This window comes from Cyanistes caeruleus, chromosome Z, assembly GCF_971803275.1.
Source record: "Cyanistes caeruleus chromosome Z, bCyaCae1.hap1.1, whole genome shotgun sequence".
NCBI lineage: Eukaryota > Metazoa > Chordata > Aves > Passeriformes > Paridae > Cyanistes > Cyanistes caeruleus.
Window position 1 is genome coordinate 64,879,198 of NC_141732.1, and position 23,447 is coordinate 64,902,644.

The 23,447-nt window shown below is 34.7% G+C and overlaps 1 protein-coding gene across 1 annotated transcript in view; it reads right to left on the reverse strand.

Moving 5' to 3' along the window:
* Nucleotides 1-3,114: 3,114 nt before the first annotated feature.
* The window catches only part of NDUFS4 (NADH:ubiquinone oxidoreductase subunit S4), a 52,759-nt gene continuing 32,426 nt past the window's right edge, over nt 3,115-23,447 (reverse strand). Inside the window, exons 3-5 of the mRNA XM_023944553.2 lie at nt 11,108-11,280; nt 7,485-7,558; nt 3,115-3,323 (exon numbers count right to left, since the gene is read on the reverse strand). Of these exons, the coding sequence (XP_023800321.1) occupies nt 3,220-3,323; nt 7,485-7,558; nt 11,108-11,280 (351 nt within the window). The 3' untranslated portion in view covers nt 3,115-3,219. The remainder of the gene's footprint in view (nt 3,324-7,484; nt 7,559-11,107; nt 11,281-23,447) is intronic.

Here is a 23,447-nt window from a genome sequence, read left to right on the forward strand (position 1 = left end):
CATTCTTGGTTTTACACAGTAATTACAGTACTGTGTAAACTGAGTAGCCAACCTTTCCACGTATGAAAATTTCAAGCGGACAAGAGACACTAAAAATCCCCCAAACCTATATACCACATACCTTGTGGAGTTGTTGGGAGTAAAAAGTCGTAGCATATGGGAGGAAAGATATTATGACACTGCTTGTTTCTTTGAAGAAGGAACTTTCACCAAGACTTGACAGGAATAATCCAAAACTCATTATGATATGCTGGCTGAGACAGCAATGACAGATAATAAGTCTCTTTCAGAAAACTGGTGGTTCTGTGGAAAAATTTGCTAGAAATGGGAAAGGACTTTGTCTCTAGCAGCAGCATGTACTAGGCTACAGTTCTTCACACAACGTAACTGTCGAAGCCAAAGCATAAAGTACTTCAGATCAGTCTGTCCTTTGCACAGGGGTTTCTACAATGGAAGCTACAAAGCTGGAGGAAAACCCACCTCAATTCTAAAGCAGCTCAATGAAAGAATACAAATGTACTATCTGTGGTATATTACTCTGCAACTGCAAATTACTACAACTGTCCAGTAATTCTTTAACGATCTTTTGTTATTGCCATGTAATGAGGCAAGACACATGACACGCAAACAAATCCCACTGGGTAAAGAACATATTCAGCTTACTCGTGAGCTTTATACTTTTTGTTTACCCAGTAATGATTTCATTACTTCCACGGGTTTCAAATATTCCTCCCGTTAAATGCTTAGATTAGTTGGATGCAGCACAGCTAAATCTATCATCAAAATGAATTTGCAATCTCATTCAGCATTCTAATTCTCTTTCAGATGAATTGCTAATCTGATTCATCATAAACAACCAGTTATAGTAGTTTACTTGTGTCTTTTAACATATTCAAGGTTCAGGAGCAATTCTACTCCTCCCAACACACTGCAGAGTAGATAGAAGCTGAAGTTCACCTTGACGCATTCAGTACTTCTGAAAGTACTTTACTAAAGACAGCCAGATCATCTCGTACAATTTCAGTCCCAGCCTCGAGTTGCAAAGATTTGGTAAATTAATGAAAAGGTGAAGAAGTTGAGTATCTAATAGAACTTCTGATCTTTAAAATACATTCTTGCTGCAAATGATCCTTTCCAAGGTCATGCTCTCAGTATTACTTCTAGTTTGAAGACTGTAGTGACTACAATCCATTCTATTCCCACTGTCACCACGGTCATTCTTAAACCATGCAATAGGATGAAAAAAAAAAAAAAAAGTCCTAGGAAAATGACCAAAGGAAAAGATCGGGGCTCAAACACAATCTAATGATTCAAGTTGGCATGAATAATACAAAATCATTAAAAAAGAAACAAACAAAAGTATTTATTTCTTAGAAACAGAAGGGGATTTCTCAAATTCTCCTTCTAAGTATTTCCATTATCTGTCCAGGAGAAACAAAGAAACAAGAAACTGTGCTTTATATGAAACTGATGCTAGTTATGAGAGGTATGGATTAACAGACAGCAATTTCATGAATTAGGCATCCAAAGATAATGGTAAGTATCTTACACTAATCAGTAAATTCTATGAACAATGTAATTTCAAAAACCAAGATGTGTCTCTGATGAATTGAATACCCATGGATTTTTCATTTTGATAATCTGATAGAGCTTGAAAATCATTAAATTAAGAACTTGCTGCTCTTTACTTGGAAAAAATTCCAATGAATGGCTTTTCTTTTTACTGTCTTGTTAGATAAGCATATTAAGCTAAACTGGAATATGAAGAAATGCAGTAGATTCTGGCTGCTAAAATTCCAGTTTGGTGCACTTTGGTGCTCCTGGAGGACTTCAGGCTCCACTGCAAAACGCAGCACCTCAAATTCAACAGAAGATGAATTAGAATAACAGTTTTTGCCTGTGATAGGAAAATACCAACTTAACCCAGCTGATTGATCGTGCTAAAACTGGGTCAGAACCAATTCCTTACGTGTATGCTAGGCAGCATTATAGGGAGCTGGTTAAAACTGAATACAAGAATACAACTTGTATTATATAACTGAAAACAAGAAACAACTAAAACAAGAATATATGCCATATAATAACAAAACCTGGGCAATACAAAATAATTTTATGCTTTCTGCTAGTTAAAACCTAACACAACACTCCCACTATTACTTAGGTCTATGTGGAGAGAGCTGTTTCAACTGTATCTTTTGCAACAGCTAGGATAAAACTCTCAGTTGCATAGGGAAAACGTGTACACCCTCTGATTTGTAATATATTTTATTAATCATGTGTCAATACCATAACTTGTTAAGTTAAAGGAAATAAAGCAATAGCCAAAGATATGTAAACCAAGATTTCAAATATAACATTATGGATTTTCAAAATGAGTAATTTAATATAATTTAAGACAAATTGAGCTTAGAATATATACTTGCTGTTAAAGCTGAGATGCTATCACCACATCTTCTGTTAAGCAACAGGAAACCTCAATTCAGATAAACATGTAACCAGTAATAAAAGACCCAGAACTGTAATTATGTAATTAGTATATGCTGATATTGTGTGAGGCAAGTATTCTGACTTAATTTGTGAATGTTTAAATGGCTTAGTTTCACTTTTCAAGAACATCACAGAAAAACAACTACAATCTTAATCTTTTGGACTAAACCTGCTCCACAACCAAAACAAAACCCAGTGCTCTCTAATCCAGTCATGAATCCTTCTGGAATAATGACAATATTAATTTCAGCAGAAAGCAGTTATATAATATACATTTATACGGAACAGTCTTGACTTATAGCCATGCTTTGCTCTTCAACTGCCAACATTATCTTGTACAGAAAGAAAAAAATTCAGCTTTTATTGAAAGAATTTGTATATGCAAAGCTTACTGAACTTATTAAACTTCAGAAGTTTAGACAGGATAGTAGATACAAAATTATCATCAAAGATCAATCATAACCTCTAAAGTTGCAGCTGATTTCAAACATTCCTTTTGATAAATTCCTAGTACAGCAAGTTTTTAGAAGTATGAACACTTCAAATCTCCTCTATTTATAGGGAAGTTTGTAACAGGTTCAATTGGAGACATGAAAACCATTTTAAATAGACATCACAAGATGCATCTGTATTTTAAAGGTCAAATTTATTAGGAGATTAAGAGATGTATTATACATGGACTATAAATACAGCACAGCTGACTTTATTCACAGTCACATAGCCAATGCCAACCTATTTAGTAGACACTCTTGTTCTTTTGTTCCAAGAAAAATTTGCACCATAAGACTTGGATTTAGGTTTTGGCATCTTCTTTTCTTCAACATCGTAACTCCAGCCTAGAGGTTATGGGGTAGTGGCAGAGTGAGACAAGAAACAATGAAAATTATATCCTCAGCATATGATATACACCAAATGCAACTTAAAGGTTTTAACTTTAATATGTTTTTTTCAATGTAGGCACCCAGTAACCTGTTCCCTTCTAGTTGGCAATGGAGAATAATGAAACATCATAAATGTGCCAAATGACCATTCCGTGAGATGGCAAGACCTAACCATACTATTGACCTCCATGCAAAAAACTTGACAGTCATCAATGATAAGCTCAGCAGGGAAGACTGAATGTCCTGTAAGTTCATGGCTGCACAATTCCATAGCATACAGAAGTACTAAGGCTCTGTGTATGTTGGCACAGGAAATGAAGAAGATAAAAAAAAAACATAGCATAAGATAACATACAAAAGATCAGTCTCGAAGGCTGGAAGACAAGGAGACTTGGAAAGCTAATAAAAAAAGAAGGGTGGGAGGACCGAAAAAACCCAAAAAGCAAAGAAAAACTTCAACATCAGAAAGGAGTTTAATACTCAACATTTTTTATGAGAACATAAAAAATTAGTAGCAAAAAGAAAAGGGAATGAAGTGATAGAAGACAAGTAAATTATGTGATAGTTAAGCGAGAGAAATGCTTAAAAATGTCAGAAAAGAGGAGGTGGAGACATTAGTGTTTATGTAAATCAAAATGCAAATGGATTGCAGCCTCCAGGTGCCTGGAAAGTTGCCAGGGCAGCACTCAGTACTCCGAAGTTTGGTCTCTTTAGCTTCAATATTTCACTCAAAGTTGAGATACTTCAGTTGAAGCCAGAAGTGGTTAAATATGCAGTTTTAAGTGATACTCGTAAGACAGTACTTTTCTTCCTTAGTTTTAAAATTGAAAGTTGCCAGCCCCAAAATGCTTAAGATATATCTGAATTTTTATACTTAAGGTGCTCGCAGTAAACAGTTAAGATACACCTACAGATCAAAATGTTCTGTAAGATACACAAGTTGTCACATCACTGCCTCAATTTTGCATATTCACAAATGTCACACAAACATTTTCTTTGTGTTTATTAGTCTCCACCAGTGTTAATTTCCAAGTTAACTATTCTCTGTAAGAAACACTGAACAGAGATTTTAAAAACATAATCTTTCCATCTGTGAGAACACTGGCTTTTGCCTCCTGTTCTGATTAAAAATACAAGCCTGAGTAAACAGCCAGAAGTAGATCCAGAGACAGACTTCAGTATTGCAACATTCAGCATTGTAACACCTAACATTGAGACACTTGGCTGCTGGAATGGAATCTACAGCCCCAAGGTATTGCTTCATCTTTTTATACACTAGATAGAGAGGGGCCGAGTGTCTCTAAAAAAGATTTGCAACTGTCTGCACAATGACTTGCACTGCCACAGATACCCAAAACTCATAAGGTTAGTTATATCTAACTAATAATTGCAGAAGGCCACCATATGTGATTAGGTTCCACACCTTGGAACAGACTTCTTCAGACCAGCACTTCGAGGTGTTTGCGACTGAGAGAAGAGGTCACTTTTATAAAAATACCAGAATTCTGGGGGAAGTTAATCTGGCCCAGAGCACTGCCATACAAGCCAAGTACACAGAAAGCAGATTTCACCGCTTCTGGAAGAACACCCTCACCATCTAAAGAGTATTGTGGAGTAAAAAAACTCTCCATCCTTGTTATTTAAGCTGCATGTTTTTAAACAACTGCTTCAGTTACATCAGACAGGAGAAAAAAAACCCCAATATGTCCACAGTCAGATTTTTTAATTTCTTCCAATTAAAAATGTTTCCACCTTGCCTAGAACTGAGACCATTCTCAGCTGTAGTATTTTGGACAGCAATGGCTCCTGTTACTGCATCCACCACTGCTACTCCAACGTTAGAAAACACATCAGATGGGATAGGCAGAAAGACAGCTTGCCTTATCTCCCTAAATTCTTAAGTGTGAAACAACTCTTTAAGTTTACCAACTGTACCAAAATAACCTGCAATATCTAGTATTTTCAGAAATTACACTCCAGGTTCTTAAGGAATTCAGTCAAGGAAAATTTGCGTGGTTCATACAGAAAGAACGGAGCGAGGTTAGTATTTGTGTTCTTACACCAAGATATGTCTCTATACTGTCCTGGTTAAGAAGCTAACTTCCAGTGTAAATGTGTGCCTAAATTTCTAATGTCTTTTAAAAAACAGAACTAAATAATGTAAAATTTGTATTTCTAGCTACACATGATATTGAAGCTATCACTACAGAAAATATTATGCATGTATCATACGCATAATCACAATTTAGGCACGGCAGTATCTACAGAAAAGTCTGATGCATCTCAATTATGGTAAAATTAAGAGTGTAAGCTATGTGAATCTTGAACTACTAGTATTAATACCAAGGTTATTATGCCTTAGTTTAGTGGGTTTCATGCACAGTGGAGTAATTTCTAACTCAGTGAGGACACAAACCTTCTACACTGAACAAATGCATTTTATTTGAATCTGCATTTTGAAAAGACAAAACATAACATCTACAAAGAAATTACATAAGCCAAAATGTCATAAATTTCGTATTTGTTCATAAAACAGTAAAATGCACTAATAAAATCACACAGATTATCCAATGCAAATGTGACCTTACTATTTTCTAAGATAACAGAACTTACTTTTCAATACAATTAGCACTACTAAGCTAAAAAAACTTCCATTCAAAGAGGAACAGACAAATTAGATTCTAGCCTTTATCATTAAAAGCGCAAATAAATTGCACACTAAATGGTTTAGTTTCTTAGATGTATAGGTTAACGGACTTACCATGTTTGTGGTGTACAATATCAGCCATTTAACAACTTTGCATAATTTGGTCTGACCAAGGAACTTTACTATTTACCCCAGACTAAATATAGTTGAAAGCTGCAGACCACAGAGAAGACTTTTGAAGAACCTTACACTTCAACTGCATAATTCCTGGCTTTATCTCAATGTAATTAATCTTTTTCACATCCATAGAGACTAAGCAACAAGTGTAATTTTTTTTTAAGGAAACTGGAGTTGATTTAAAAGGAAAAAAAAAGAAGAATAAAAGAGATCAGCAAAAAATTCATGTTAACACAAAAAAAAAGACTGCTGAATATACAAAAGGCGAGATTATGGGTACTGTTTGTGGTACCATCATATTGTCAGGAAATACAAGCCTAACTAAGTTTACAGATACATTCCCTCTGATACAACATTGGCTTAAAAATGCTAAGTGATGCTACTGGCTTTTCTACAAGTAAGAATAATCACCAAGCAAACATGTTTAGACTCTAGGACTATGCAGAGTTAGCCATAACATCCTAAGTCTACAGGTTCCTCATAGGGAGCGGCAAGGGGATGTGCTGATCTCCTTGTTGGTGAGCAGTTACAGGACACAAAGAAGGGAATGAAACTGCATCTGGAGAAGTCCTGACTCAACAATAGGAAAAGCTTATTCACTTAGAGATTGTGGTCATGGTAACAGGTTCCCTGAGCAAGCCTCTTGGGGTTCAGTGAGTATCTGGGTGATCATTTAAGTCTCCCAGTTTGCTTTTAGGTAGTCCTGTGAGGAGCAGTGAGTTGGACTTGATGATCCTTTTGGGTTCCTTTTATAATAAATCTATGCTACAACATAGCCAATAATGAAGTCCAACATGCTCACTTGGTAGTAATTTAATTTTAATTTTTCTGATTATCAGACATTCACAAGAACTCTGACAGCCTCAGTAAGAACTGAGATGCTCATGTTAAGCCTTTGAGCAAAGATCACACTGCCATGCAGCTGGACCACCAACCCTGGGAAACACCTAAAATATTAGGTTCCCTCCAAGACACGAGCAAGGTCTCACTCAGCTCTCATTCAAAACAGAGATACTCATAAAAGCATTTTAATATTAGTATTACATATTTATAATACTACTAATGGCTGAAACACCTTTCTAGAGAGTGGAAAGTCTAGATTCAATGCCTTCAAGACCCCTGGAAATAACCCCCCTTCCCATTTTATTCCTCATGTAGAATGCTAGTAGTCTACTACTTCTGTAGAATGGAGGGAAGGTCCTTCATCTTGCACTTATTTTGTTGTTAATACTTTGACATCCATTTGCCTATGGAAGGATGAACCCCTCATAGCCCATACATAAAATACGTACCATTTTTTTCAGCAAAAGCAATGGCATCTTCTTTAGTAGAGAAAGTAAGAACCATGTTGGATAAAGGATCAGCTCTGTAAGTAATCAGATGACAATTTTTAGGCATTTTGGAAATAGAAAAAACATACATCTGTATCTCAAATGTAAAATCAAATGCTGTATTACACACAGCTCACCAACTCACCCAGTTAGTATGCCAACTCACAAACCATTCAAAAGACTTTTTAAAATTATTTTCAGAGTCAACACTTACTTTCTGCAAAGAATTGTTTTAATCTTTCATCGCATTAAATTTCCCTCACAATCACTTGCAAAAATTAATTGGGTTGTTAGACAAACACATCTAGCCACTTGCTGAGGTTAAGTGAGTGAGTACTTACTGAGAGTAAGTGCTCTGCAAGACTCTCTTTAATTTAAATCTGTAAAATCCCTCTCTTTTTGTAAGATCAGGAGGTTTAAGGTAATTCTGAACATTTCAAGGAGACCAAGAGTCTGTAAAGCAGCTAGGGGAAGAATAATCTCAGACAGAAAAGAGCAGAACACTAAAGTAAGCAGAGAAGGAATTAACCATGAACTGAAAAGTACATAAAAAAATATTGAAAGTTCTGCTTAGGCCAAAGTCACATGACTCCCACAATTTATTCCTACACAGCAAGCAGATCACAGGCCACAACTGAAAATGAAGCTCCAAAATGCAAACTGCTAGCTTACTAATTACACAGTGGTTAGTTTTAGATGACCAGCTATTCCTCAACTGCATGAATGAAATACCCTAAAGGTTTTTAAAACAAATTGAATTCTCAGTTAAAACACAAAATTGCCTTATTTATTGCTATAAAAGCTCAACTTAAGAACAATGACGAAGGATGAAAAAAAAAAGACAAAAAAAAAAGACGAGTTCTAACTCTTAAAGAAATGAGATACTGGTTATAGCAACACAAAGATAGATAAAACCTCCCTGAGACAACACTGCCTATGAGCCTGGGAGACAACTGGAGAGACAAGACCAAATTGCAACAAACTATTGAAGAAGCTGCCTCTCAACTGCTCTCTCTTTGAACCTAGAAGGATAAATGAAGAGAAAAGACTGAAGATACACTGAACTCTTTACAATAAAGGACAAAGCCTGTGACTGGCAAAGGGGGAGGGGAAAAGGGGGAATCTCGCTTCCAGCAAAGACAACAGTGTAATTTTATCTGATGTACACATGGAAAAATGGAGTTCACTATACATCCAATATATTCCCCAATAAAAAAAACCAGAAACAAACAAATAAAAAACACACTATGAACAAACAAAAAACCCCAGGATAAAGACAGAAATTACACTTTTGCAATCCACTGTGATAGTGTCTCTTAAAGATATTTAAAGATTTCTCTTATAATGGCAGTTAAGTGAATTAGGAACTAAGAATTAATTGATGACATGACCAGTGGAGAATCAAGTAGCCCCACTGTACTGCAATATTGTGACAACTTTTGCTTATAATTATTCTCTTCCATGATTCGGCTAGAAAAATCTTTTCAACACTGCTAAAAAGGAACAAAGAAGCTTTAAGTCTGAAGTGTAGTGAGGGACTAGTGCCCGTCCAGAGGCAGCTGGGAAATGAGAATTGTATAGAAATAATTAGTACTGTTTTATGTGGAATCATCTTTCATTCAATCTAAGTACATTTCTGATTTACTTCCATAAATGAGCTATTATGTGAGAAAACTGGATTTCAGGATGTCTAGCATGATGTACTGATAGTGTGAGAAGTACCAGTGCTGGAGAATTTCTTATGCCTACCCCCAATTGCTCTAACAGTCACAAAAAATTAGGATTCCACATTTTGTTCTCTTATGAGATCTCATACAATGAAAACTTCACACTTCCCACATTTCTTTGTTTACAGCTTTATATTAAAAGGTGTGCCCAAGAACTGTCTTTAGGCTTACTCGTAACAAAACCTCTCAATTAAAAAAAATAAAAATGTCATGGGTCCATTTTACTTACGTCTATAACTGGATAATTTATCCAGTTATTGGCTTTTATATTTTTTTTATTATATTTTATCTTACAATTATAAAAATTATTGGCTATTTATCTTGGATAAATAGCCATGAAACAAGTGCAAAAAACCCCTCCAGCCCCAAATAAGACTGCAAAATGACAGAAATATAGGAAAGACTTACAGGTAAGTAAGTATATTGAGTTCAGAGAAAAAAGAGCTTCAATATGTACACCCTAAAGAGCTCTAACCCACTAATCCCATTACATTATTCAAAAGTAAATGGAAAACTGTCTAAGAAATGTTCTTTGCAGAATATAAATCTCAAGAGGAGAAACTCTTTTTAGCTATTTTTGGGTCTTGAATGGTAACACAAGAGTGTACACTAACAGTTTTTACAAGAATGCCTTAAAAATTAATGGATACAAACTAATTTACAAAACCTTTAACCTATCAGTGTCAGTTCTCAACAGAGCAGTTTTTTTTATCCTACTTGCTTACCCATGAGAAATTCCTTTCCATACCCCAAAATAAAAACATATGTAGAGCCTTCTCAAATTTTTATGAGAAATCAATGCAACAGGAAGACTTGATTTCAGAGTTACTTTAAACTAAATTTCTGGATACAGTTACATATATATAAAATAATTATATATATATATATATATATTTATATATATATAATTTCTGTGACTGGATTTAGCTTGTTAATACATCTCAAAAAATGCAGCCTCAAATTATTTACTGTTTAAGGTTTTTAAGGGTTTTTTTATAGAATTTTGTGATCTTTGATGATAAGTGCTAATATGATTGTAGCCAGGTATTTTCAGTACACACTGTATTCTTTCTGAAGTTTGAAAAATAATCTCTAGTGGTTGATTTTGGCTTATGTCTAATAATTAACTATTCTGAATATGCCTCAAAGAAGACAGCTTCAAATCAAAATTACAATATTGTCAGAGGAATTGCTGGCAGAGTTCTCAGAATCTACAGGAATTCTAACCACACTGCGAGATGTAGGTATTATATTCATATAAGGAAAAAAAAAAGAATTAAAAATTAGATGCATACATATTGTAATTATATCTCCAAGTTATAGTATATTTAGCTAAGAGTAGTATTTTTCTGGATTTTCTGTGTATTTAAGAAGTTTTAATGCTAAGAATATTGACAATATTTTAACAAATAGAGTAATATTTTAAATAGCTGGGCTTGTTGTGGGTTTTTTATTAGTTATGACTCCTTAGTTTAGATCCTCAGGATAAAAAAAATCCAGAATATTGTTGTTCTTGTTTAAAAGATGCAACTGAGAGCTGAGAATAATTTACTACTTTATGTAACTGAAGACCTTTTGGCCCTGATTCTGCCACACAGTAACATCACCACAGTGTAATCATTGAAATGTCTGCCTGTTAACATCTTTTTCAAACTCTTCCAGATGATACTGTGAGCTTTAAAAATCTGCTTTTAAACTTAACAGATCATAAATCATACAACAAACAAACCCAACTATTTCCTGTAAGTACTGTTGTAACACAATCAGATTTACAGGTAGAAAGGATATTTCAAATTTAGATTACTAGTGAGAGCCAAATATAGAAGAAAAGTATTTTCAAATTCAGTAAATACTCACGTAGATGCCCAGCCCATTAAAGGGTTCTCCCAGCGCTCCCTGTTATCAAATTCCATCTTCCACTTCTTTGTATTGTTAGCTCCTGACTGCATTGCATTACGTGCTGGAACAAAAATGTGAACTTTTCTGGTTTTGATATGCTCATCTGGAACACCAGTTAAAGTAGTGATATCCTGAAAAAAACATGTTACTTGTTAAAAAAGGGATTGTAAGAGACTTGTAAAATAATACTGCTTATGCTTTTACATAAATCCATGGTTTATTTTTAAAATTACACAAGCTGAAGAAAAAATTTAGAGAAATATATTATGATTTCAGATGAACACAACTGAAGGTGATACATGTTAGGGCTGCTATCATTCTGCTTCCCCTGGCTGAGTTAGATTTTGCTTGGATCAGTTACCTGAATTTGCTCATCTTTCATCTACAACTAGATTCTACAACTTTCAAAACAACTAGAGCAAGAGGAGGGACAGGACATTTCTCCCCATCCTTCTCTGTCCACAGCTGCAAAGTCAGGACTGCTTCAACTTGTACCAGCTAAAGCCAATGTGGAAAAGTGCAAATGCTTTCTTCTTTTAGGAAAATATTAGTGTTGACTGAAACACTGACAAATTCCAATATTCTACATTAGCATTAGGAGCCCAAAGTCATATGAACAGGACTATTCACCAAAATATTTGCCAGCCAAGTATGTGCTGCAGTGTGCTTTCCCTTGGACTTAACTGTATATTGTTAAGTGACACCAACACCTCTACTGACTCAAAACACTATCCTTAGCATGAAGGAAGAGGCAGAAGGTAGTATCTTTTCCACAATATACTACTGATTGAGACTGCAGAGAAGGTACTAGAATTCAGCTCTTATCTCTCTAGCCATTAGTTATTAAATAAAGTTAACCCCCTCTTCATGTTTCAAGTTATGACTCAGCATTTGACAGTCAGTTCTTCTGTTGATGTTTGAGATCAAGAGAAGGACATTTGATGATGGCAACATTCTTCAGTGTATTTGTGAAGGACAAAATGATTTAGGAGATGCCAACCTTCAAAGAAAAAAAAAATATTTGTAACACTGTATACAATCAATAGTAGGATACCCTCCTCTACAAGGGAGGGATGAGCCTTCCATAACCTAACAAACACAAATCCTTCAAACCAGCCTAAAAATATTAACTGACTTTAACAAAGATATAAAATAGGGAAAAACCTCACAAGAACTGCTGTGAAAAATTACCCTCAGCAGCATCTGATATAATTAAAGTGAACATTCTTGCTAAAAACTAAACAGTAATTATGCAAAATTAACCTGTCAGTTCACCCTAGTAAAGACTGAAATCAAAATCAAATCCATCTCTAAGGAGGTTTGAACTACTCCTGTTCCTTACATACTTAAAAGGCCAGTGGGAGCTCCTCAGTCTCCCTCCCTGCCCTCCCCTTCCCTCCTCTTCTCTCTCTCTCTAGGAACAAGTTGTAAACTGGTAGAAGTCCAGAAAGCTGCCACAAAACTTTGGGCATATTGAACTCATCTTGACAGTATTGCCATGACTTGAATGAAAAGAGAAGTTTAAATAGAACACTGTCATTTTACATAAATGTACCTACAAACTTTATAGGATTTTGCTTTGTGGCAAACTTGAAACTTCCTGATACAGTCACCAGACCATCCTTTGAAATACAGCAGTTCCCATTTTGAATTTTACTTCAGAAATTTTGGGAGATCAGTCCCTTAAAACTATAAAAGGGAGGAAGTTTAAAGCATTTGACTTCCATTTGCAATTAGGACAGCAGGGGTAACAAATGAGCACTCACACTAGCTTTCCAGCTTCTGACATTTCTACCCAAACTACTACAAGAAACTGTCAAAGTATCTTAATAATTCCATTATAAATGCTTTCATTAGGACTAAGTCATGCTTATTTTTAATATGAATCTAACGGTGATATGAAAGAGAAGCAGTACCAGCTACTGGAATGTTGCAACATTCCAGTAATAATACCATTTACATTCCATGTGAAAATACCTTCTGACAGACTGGCATTTTTCACTTCTGAAGCTTCAACTGTACTTTAGGAAGGAATTTGCTTAAATTTTTCTGATTTGAATAGGCAAAGTGCTTTGTTTAACAAAAAGGAGTTTTTACCTGGAGTAAAGTTTGGTGGGGATTCAACATTTCAGCTTGTTTATTTATACAAATAAGCTGAAATACTAGCCTTTTTTTCTGTATTTAACAAACATGAGAAAATGTAGTAACATTCACAAAACATCTTTTTTCTGCTCTTAAACAGTATGGCATATGCAAAAATACCAGGGTTGTTATCATCAAATATTTTCAGATATGTAAACTTCAAAATATTTCAATTTTTTTTTAAAACTATTATTACTGTCAGCATCTCATAAATCCATTTTCAATTTTATGCTTCAGATTTAGAAGGTTTTGAATTTTTCTAGAATAATCTGGAACTACTAAAATAATGATACTATGTTGGAAAACATTATGGACATATACTATTTTCCCTTTTGATGACTTAACACCAGAAAATCATAAAAATATTACACGGTGCATACAGAACGCAACCTAAAAGGAGGGTAAAAAATCAACAAATGCTATATTTATGAGATAACAATAGTAAAGAAATGCTTAGACTTGTTTATCTGGATGAAAGTAAAACCAAAACCTCAGACAAACCCTTCAAGCCATGTTTTCTTTTGGGCACTCAGTTGGCTCTAAATCAAGGTTATTTCACTAATAATATAGGATTAATCCCACAAAAATCTTCAAACTGAAAACTAAAACCTGCCTGCTTTCCAAAACTGAAATATCTACATGGTATTGCTAGCTCTCCATAGTTGCATTCATTATAGTTAGAGTTTCCATGCCTTCTGGGAATCTAGCAATCGTTTATTGATATCTTCCCCATTTTAAAAGCTGGCAATTGAACAGACAGTTGTTAGGACAATGAGTTTCTGGTTGCTGAAGCTCAAGTTGTCCTGACATAAAATCACTGATTTTGCTTGCTGTAGACATGTAAGGTACTGTAGCATAGCTGAGCTGTTGCCAAAGATATGGAATAAAAAGGCTTGGCATCTATCACATACTTGACACCTAAAGAGCACAGAAGCTCTAAGATTCCTATTCCCTGTAGGCGCACTCTTAGTCTAGACAAACTGATTTCTCACACTTTTAAAATGCATTACAACACTCTATTGTGATCATTTCATCCACACAGCTCCAGCTAGTGACAGAAGAACCTGTCCTTTAAGCGACATTTCAATGGGCTAAAGCTCCCGCTCCAAGATGCCATTAAAACAATATAATACTTGAAAAGAACTATGCTGCATTGGGTTGAACTCTTTACTGGGTCTTCAGCGCTTTGTTCTGAGTTTAAGTTCTCATTGAAACTACCTGTGAACCAACTTTCCAAAACAAAGATATTTTTGACAGCTGGTTTCACATTACTATCTTTTTTTTTTTAAGTGTTCCTTAATGAATTTTGCTGTATTAGCATATTAAGATAGTAGTGAGGTGCTCAGCATTCAAAATCTTAAAGATATTAGTTGACAATATAAAAGACTTGAGATTTGAACTGCATAGGTTTACTAAAAATTTAACAACCCTGTTTTACATTTTTAAAACTGGCTGCCAACTAAAAGGTGCATTCTGACATTCTGTTTTTCTTAATATGTATATATTATTTGAATCATAAACTCAATTTTTTTTTGTAACTTGAGAAGATTTTAGGACTAATTTTGAGGCATTTTGCCCCTTCTTGAAATAAGCTCAAAGGGACAAAACACTTTTTTTGAAGAGCAGAAATCATATAAAATTTCATACAAACAGAGGCATTTTTCTTTATTACAACTTACATTATTTAAGAATGTTTGTGGAAAGCCTTCTAAAGATGTTCTGGAAAGGGTAGTAACAAACAAAATGTGCTATGCAGCAATAAGAAAAACTGATTCAGAAAGGCAGTGTCAATGAAAGCACTATTCAGCATGAAGATGACTTTTAAAGGAAACGAGAATTTCCTTCTTTTAAGTACTCCACTAATAGCAGAAATTCCAAAGGGGACAAGAAATGGAACTCTCTAATTAAAGGAGAGAGACAAAATGATTGAAAGTAGCTCTGAAAACAAATGGTTTTGAATAGATGGGTCAGGTGTGCATAAAGGTGTCATGTTTCTTCTATGGCATTTCTTTTACCATGAAGACAGAAACTGTACATAACCACTATTAACTACCTACAGTTTAGCACTCCCCCTTTTTTTTTTTTTTTTTTTTTTTTAAATAAAGGAAACAGGGAACAAGCAATGGGAAGTTGATGTCAAAACACAGAAAAACCTCCCAGCAAGCTTCCAGCAACCACCCAGGATTTAGAGTCTTGCTAGCCGCTCTCTTTTCAATACCAGAATTTCACACATTTCAATGACCATTATGACTTCAAAGAATCAAATTTTCATCATTGTCCGTCATCTGCCGGTTGATTTGTATAAAGGAGTTCTTCTGCATGCATTCCAGACAAAGGGCTCCTTACTTTCGTGGCTATATATCAAGTTTAAAAGTTCTATTTGTGACAGTTGTGTCTGTGGTAAATTAGGGTAACACTGAAGGAGTGCAGCTGCTCCACAGGAACCTCCTTTTTGGCATCATTTCACATAAATAAAAACTGAATAATTAGCTTCTGCCTTTATTAAACCACAAAAATGCCACTGGCCTTAGCAATTACTTCCGGTTGCCCCACCTACTTAACCTCAATAGTTTTACACTTGTTAGAATGGAGAGAAAGTAGATGTTTTCCGTACTTTATTGGAGTTTACAACAACTTGCTCTCTTCCCCACCTCCAACGTGTTTTACCAGACTAGCTACGTAAAGTTTTGCTATAAACCCATGTTGCAATTCACTTTATTTAGAAGTTATTATATCAAAGCACAGACTATCTTGCATAATACCCACAAAGTAGCTGCTGTGAAAAAAAGTTTTTTATTTAATGTGCTCAGCTGCTTAACTGTAAGTCAGGATTAGAACATTTATGTTTCTACACTTCAATACAGTATTTTTTAAGGAAATGCAAGAGAACAGAATCTTCTATGTAAACTGCAAATGGAAAAATGGAGCAGAATGAACTAAACATGGTCAGACAACATTTATTTAACAGCTACAGACAAAACAAGGGGAAAAAGCATATTTGCCCTTAGGAAACTTTGTATCACACAGGATACAGTTTTCTTTCAGGCTTCACAATCATTTTGCATTATCACATTAAATGATGAACAACACGGTATTACTCATAAGATATTCTCCCATGTAGCCATCCTGCAGAATGATCAATTAAGAAGCAGAAAAAGCACCTAAAGAACTGTATTTTTAAAAAGAAAACCAAACACTGTAAACGGGAAACAGAAATTGGTAATAATACAGATTCCATGAAAGGTTCCATTTTAAGAAAATCTGTTTACACAAGCAGTTTTGTAAAAACTAAAGAGAAACTGAAAATGAAGAAAAGTAGGTCTAACTGAAGCAGAAACAGTCACATTACTGGAATCAAGCTAAGTCCACTATAATACTTCTTAGATTGCTGACTGCCATTATGCAGAGGAAGTGTCAGCGTCCAAAACAAGCACTGGTAGCTTCAGCATTTCTATTAATCAGTTTATATTTCACAACTAAGGCCATGCTATAGCAACCATGATGTCTGAGCATTCACTGCAGTTGCAAAAACATCTTGAGAACTTCCCTGTCGTCCTGCTCCAAAGGCTCACTACACTTCCCCAATATTTTACATGCTTAATATTATTCCATACTTGTATTGTATTGTATTGTATTCATACATGTATGAAATACTACAAATACTACAAATAAAATGGCATAACACATTCCCACACCATTAAACAAGGATCGCTGTGATTTGAAAAAAACACTAGGAAAGAGCTAACGGGAATAACAACTAGAACACGACTTTACAGTGGTAAGTATAAAACATCCTTCTCACCAGCCCTTCTTTCATATCTTTAGAACACTTCACTTGATGTCTGCAGTACATTCCCAAGTTTTCTAGGCACATCTCCTCCAAAAGTCACAGAAAATTGGTATTTATAGAAGCGATTATTGGCAAATTATGGGAAAAGCTGCTGAGTTGTGCTTTTGTTAGTTTAAACTACAACACTGAAAAGAAAAACAAAAATATAAGATTTTGCACTTCTCAGTACCCAGACAAGACTCAAAATAGAGAGGCATTTTTCTTAACACACTTGCAAAAATTACCAACTATTTAGCCTGCATTCTGATGGACAAGTAAACAACATTTTACAAACTTTAAAATTAAATGAAACATCTAAGTCCCACTTTCAGCACAGACAGATTATTTCTTATGTTCAGTGTAATTTTTCTGCCAAGAAACAATTGCAAGAAACAAAAACGTACTATTTATTAATACGGTATTTATCTTCCTGTAACAGTATATCTTAGCTGTGTAGATTATCATCTGGATAAATAAAAAGATGTTAAAAATAAAGGAAATCAAATAGCTGTGTCTACACTTTGGTTTCTCCATATATCTATATTAAGAAAATCATTATTAAATAGAGGAAAACTTGGGCAGGCAGGGTCAAAGAGCATATTTCATAAAAATGGATGGATGTTGCTACTAGTACTCGTAAGAGGGATCTCAGTGTAGATGTGATGTTCTTTACACTGCTGAAATGACAAATAGCATGATTATCTTGAACAAGATTGAAAAAAGTCTAAACTACAGAAGATCTTGCAAATTACAAGATTGAAAGAAGTCTAAACTACAGAAGATCTTGCAAATTACTTTTTCTTCCAACCCAACAATATTTAGAGAAAGTATACTTTCTACAAGTCATCCAAGGTATATGTAAGCAAATCTTTTGCTTGCACACACAGACAAGTGGCTAGGTCTTTTTGTGAGGCCTTTGAAAAATAGTTTTCTACAGGGCACGTATTTCAATCTACTAGAAATTCACAGTGCTCAGATTAAAGAACATGCAATGAAATTAATTAGTGAAAGAATAAAACTACAGATGTATTTTTTGATGACAGACCTTCAAATCAAAAAAGAGGCTGTCTTAATTTACCTGCATTTAGAAAATGAAAGAGGGTAACCAAACAACTGAAACAATCTGATTTATCTTAGAATAATTTTTATGATGGCAACACTTTCCTACTGTACTACCATAAGCAACTACTCTTACAGACAATATTTCCCAATGGAAAACAAGAGAACAGGCAGGAAAGAACTCTGAAAGAACACAGACAGAAGTACTAGCAGATACACACTAGCTAGGATAAAGAACTTTGTACCTATTGCCCCAGTTAGTTCAATTTTGTATATACAATTATTAAATATATAGCATATTGTAGTTTACTTGTAGTTCAGTGATGGTATGTTTTTCAAACATAATTTATTCAGTCGCAGGTCTGATTATTTATAATACAATCCTAGCATAAGTCACAGTAAAACAGATTGTCTTGCAAAACTAAACACAGTATTTCAATAATATCTTGGTGAATTATTCATTACTGATTTATTTTAATTCATAAATCATTACATGATTTATTGCCTATTAAATGCAGTTTTGATCATGGACACCAGGAGCCTTAACCAGCAGTTCAGGATGAGGTCTTCATAACTGAAGCAAAAGCCAAAGTTCATGCTGCTCTTGTGCACTGGAAATAATTTATATATTTTTTGTGTGTTTCTGATGCCATTCTAATAAAGTACTTACTTTTAACACTCACTAAAAGTTATGTGTATTTACAAAATAAACCTTAAATGAATTTTTTAAGGTTGCTGCTTTCAGGAATAAGAAACTTAAAAATTATGCCCATCTGAAAACCTTACAAAGCTTCCTTTAAAGTACCAATTAAGAAAATTTCCCAAAAAGGCCCCAGTAGAGTTCTCAAATTCAGGTACCACCTGTTTCATAATCTTCAGCTTTTGGAAAGGGTTTCAATTGATGCTAAATATGTGGCTTTTTCTCAAAGCTCCCTTATCCATTGAAGCTGCAAAAGACCTAAGGGAGCAAAACATTCAGAGCCTGAAGGGAACTAAGGAAACTACTTACATACAGGTACTGGAATTGCTGCTGTGAGGCAGGAACACCTTGGTCAATTCTTAATCTAACCTGGACAGCAAATATTCTAAGGTCTGTGCTGTTGAGTACCATTTGGATGTACAGCAACATCTCAGGTACTGATAACTCTGCTAAGATTTTCTATGATGAAATAATAAGAAAGATTGTCACTACAGTGTATGAAACATTAATTGTGAATTCAGTTTTAACTAACTAACAGTGTCCCAGGGCTGGAATCTGGAGCCAAGAATACTAAAATTTAAATCCCATTATCATGCATTTTCTAGTGTTCTTTTCCTTTCACCTCACAACTACCAATTAATTAATTCCCTATTGAATGGTAGCTATGGAGCAACATTTAAGGTTTAAAATTCAGCCAACTACTTAGGCTTCTGTTTATAAAAGAAAAGGTACTTATCAAAGGTGAGGATGAAAAAAAGGCAAAAAGTAGTCTTTTAAAGTTTAGCTTGACAGACACTGCCGTATGGTCTGCTACTAAGAGTATCAAGAAATTCAACCAGTGTCTGCCTTCTTTGTAATGCATGTTCTCTATTCTTCACATCTCCTTCACAGAGGAAATGATTTCTGTAACAGATCTTTGCCCATACAGTTACAAGTGGTGTGAGACATAGGAGAGAAAAACAGAAGCAAATCCCCAATCAAGAAATGCAAATTTAGAGCAAAATCCCTGTTAGTGCATGCTTTTTAGAAGAAGAAGAAAAGTTGCACTTAAGAAACTACAAGGAAATCAGACCTATTAAAAGCTGCCCCTTACCCTAATGCAGGATGTAATGCTTCTATGTAATATGCATGCACTTTAGAAGTTGAAAGAAAGTGCTAAATAGTGTACATAATTTCCATACACAGCAGGTAGTGAAGCAAGAAAAGAACTGACACAGTTACCCTCATTAAAGAGATGCACAATAGAGAACTGTTATGCAGTGTTAGCATATTGAAGGTCTATGCATCAGGGATGTTGCGGCTATTAACAGCTTAAATGTTCACTGTATTTTGTTAATTAGTGCACATAGCTTTTAAACCTTAACTGTGTTTTAGAAGGTTCTTTTCTAACAGTAGCACACTCATTACTTCCTGGTGGGGACGGAAAGTGTTGATGTGGCTCCAACTGTTTCAATGTTATCAGTAAAATATTCCATAATACCATCGGACAAAATAGGATTCTTTACATTTATCTATATAGCCAGTTAAAATTGATGGTTTCAACAATCTCCCTCTAAAAAAAGCTGAATCATACCTAGAACATATTAGTATTACTTCAAGACTGGTTTTAGCTAATTAGTGCTTTGGCCTTTACATGCTTGGCCTTTACTTACAGGACAGAAATCATGGTCTTATACCTTCCAATAAAATTGAGAGAAATCCATCATCAAATAAATTCAACTTGATAACACTACATGTTTCCTTTTAGTTTTCTATTGCTGTTGTGAAAAAAAATCAAAGGAGAGTACAATGTACAATTTTTTTTACTAAATGGTGATAAAAAAGTAAGAATTTGTACTGGAACTAGACATTAAACAGAAGATACTCAATTTCTGACTCAATAGATGCAGAATGACTCAAGAATGCAGAGTCAACACAGCAACAGAAATGTGGTCTTAAGAAAAAATACAACCACAAGAATAAGTAATGAAATACTAGTGCAAGCTACAATATTTATCTTAAACCAGCTTCTGCTCCGTTAATATGATACTCAGTAAAAACTTCACATACACAATTGTTGGCCTACATACGAAAACAGTTACTTATTTTTATACGTGAGTTTATGTGCACATCCAGAAAATGAACTGATAATTAAACCAACAACTTCTGCAGAAATTTTAATCAGAATTACTAGCTAGTCATAATTTTTCAGAAATATCTGCAACATAATTAAAACATCTTAAAAAAAATACTGTCTTAGGTATGCTGGTCTTATCAGCATCTTTGTAGAAATTCCTTACAGGTCCGCTTCGTCTTACCTGTTAACCAAGTTTTCAGGGTAACAGGTAATAAGATAAAAGTTATTTTCCCATCAGCAAATACCTTCTTTTGCTTTAAACTTGGAGTTAGTAGAATTGAGAATGCCATGAAAGATATATAAGAGACTAAGCAATTTCCCTGTAGTGTGTGCTTCACAACACAAGAACTAAATGGCATCTGGATTTGAACATCAGATACCCTCTCCATGGTCCATGTCTCCACTTAATGCAGGTTAACTTTTTCCAGTTTGAGAAGAGAGTAAGTATGAAAGTACTTCAAAGATACCTCACAAACATGCCAACAAGAATTTGAAAAGCATCTGATTCCATCTGATGATCTGAGCAGAGTCAGAAACCTGACTGAAGAAGCTCCAAGCTCTCTTGCAGGATGACCAAGATGTTGAAAGATTCTCATGAAATTACGAGGTTTTCCAGACAACGTAAGCTTTTCCTTTCTGACTTGATAAAATGATTCAGCTAGAACTACATGACCAGAAACAGCTTTTATGTCTGTACAATGAACTTTCTTAGGATCTGTGGTTTTCTAGCCTTTCTTAGGCTAGGATTTGTGGTGTCCATCTACAGCTTAGTACTACAGAAATGCAGAAAGACACACTTGAATGCACAGAAAAATGAGCATTGTACAGGGAATTTATTCACTATTACCAAAAAGAAAAAAAAAATAAATTCATGCCATCTACAGAAATATTTCATAATATAAATACTAACTTTAGTGTTTAGGGTGTTCTAGAAATGTTTCAGATAATTGAACTGTTTCATGAGAATATGGAAATACCACCCTTTAAAAAGAAAAACTATTGAACAAAAGAGCTCCAAAAAATGAAGTTACTTCTTACTCCTGTTGATTACTTGGTTGTATCACTGACTTACATGTATGCATTCTAGCAGATTAGAAACATGGTTTGCATATTTAGACTTCCAAAACCAAGGAAGTATTTGCATGTTGAATAACCCTTTGAAATCCAAACTAATCACAGCACAATGACACCCTTTAATTTGTTCTGAGCAGCCATCACAGCAAGCGCTTCAAAAGCATTATTCTCTGACAGAAAATGAAATAGTATGTAATGAAATTAAAACAAAAAACCAAAAAAAAACCCTACATAATTTTCAAAAAGACATACTTTCAGCAAGTACTCTAGACCGAAGCCTTGAAATTTTTGCATGATAATGCTGTATGAAGCCCAGACAAAACAGACACTCAGAAGGGTTGTGTAAGCTCAACCACAGACACTCCTCCTTCCAACAGCCAGCAGAGAGAGCACTACTATGTACCAAAAGAAAAAGATCCTTACACTAAAGAAATCCAAATCCTTTACCCCAGCCTAAACCCAAAATAAACCTACATAGGGATGAGAGTAAAATTGCCCTAAGCTACCTGCAAAATGTACAGTTTTCTAAACTGAACACATGAAGTATTTTCAACTCAACTTTAGTAATATAGCAATATTTATTGCTCTTACAAAACAGATAAAGGTGATGGCAATTTCTTTACTTGGACTGTCAGTTATAGAATGATTCTTTATCATAGGGAGTAACTTGCTGCCTACAGACATTCTTACAGAAAGCACTTTATCAGTCAACTGGGTTTTCTAAAACACTGCAAGCGTCACTGAACTACAGCTGCTTACAAAAACAAGTGATAGCAAGTACTACAGACTGAATTGAGCTAGGATACTCCAATTGAGGAGGGATTTCATTTCCAAACAGAAAAAATATAGTAAATATGCAGTACTGAAAGTATGTAACTAGACAAAACTGGTAACCACACCTGAGCTTGTACTGTAATTAAGCCCAAATGCAACTACCGTAACTACAAAGAAGAATATGCTGAACTATTTCTAGTATTTTCTATTAGAAAAAAACAAAAAAAAAAATTAATGCTTAGAAATTAATATATACTGTGGCAGACCAGAATGGTGTATATGAAATAAGAAAGGTTATCACCATCTTCAGAGTCATTAAACCCTTCAAATATTACATTTCACTTAATTTGCTTTTTTAAGTTGAAGAAGGCTTTTTTCCTCCCCACAGTAGTATTTCTTAGTCTTCACAGGGTGAGTGGGACAGGAAATGGGGGTGTGTGAGCAGGGTGAAACAGAGAAATAGAAAAAATAACTTTTTAATAGATTATGTTTTGCAGCAAAAATGTAGTTTCACACATAAACTACCAGTGACTGCAGAGTAAAGGCCGTTAAACATTTAACCCTATGCAAGTCCACTCTTAGATTAGACATTTTTATTAAACAG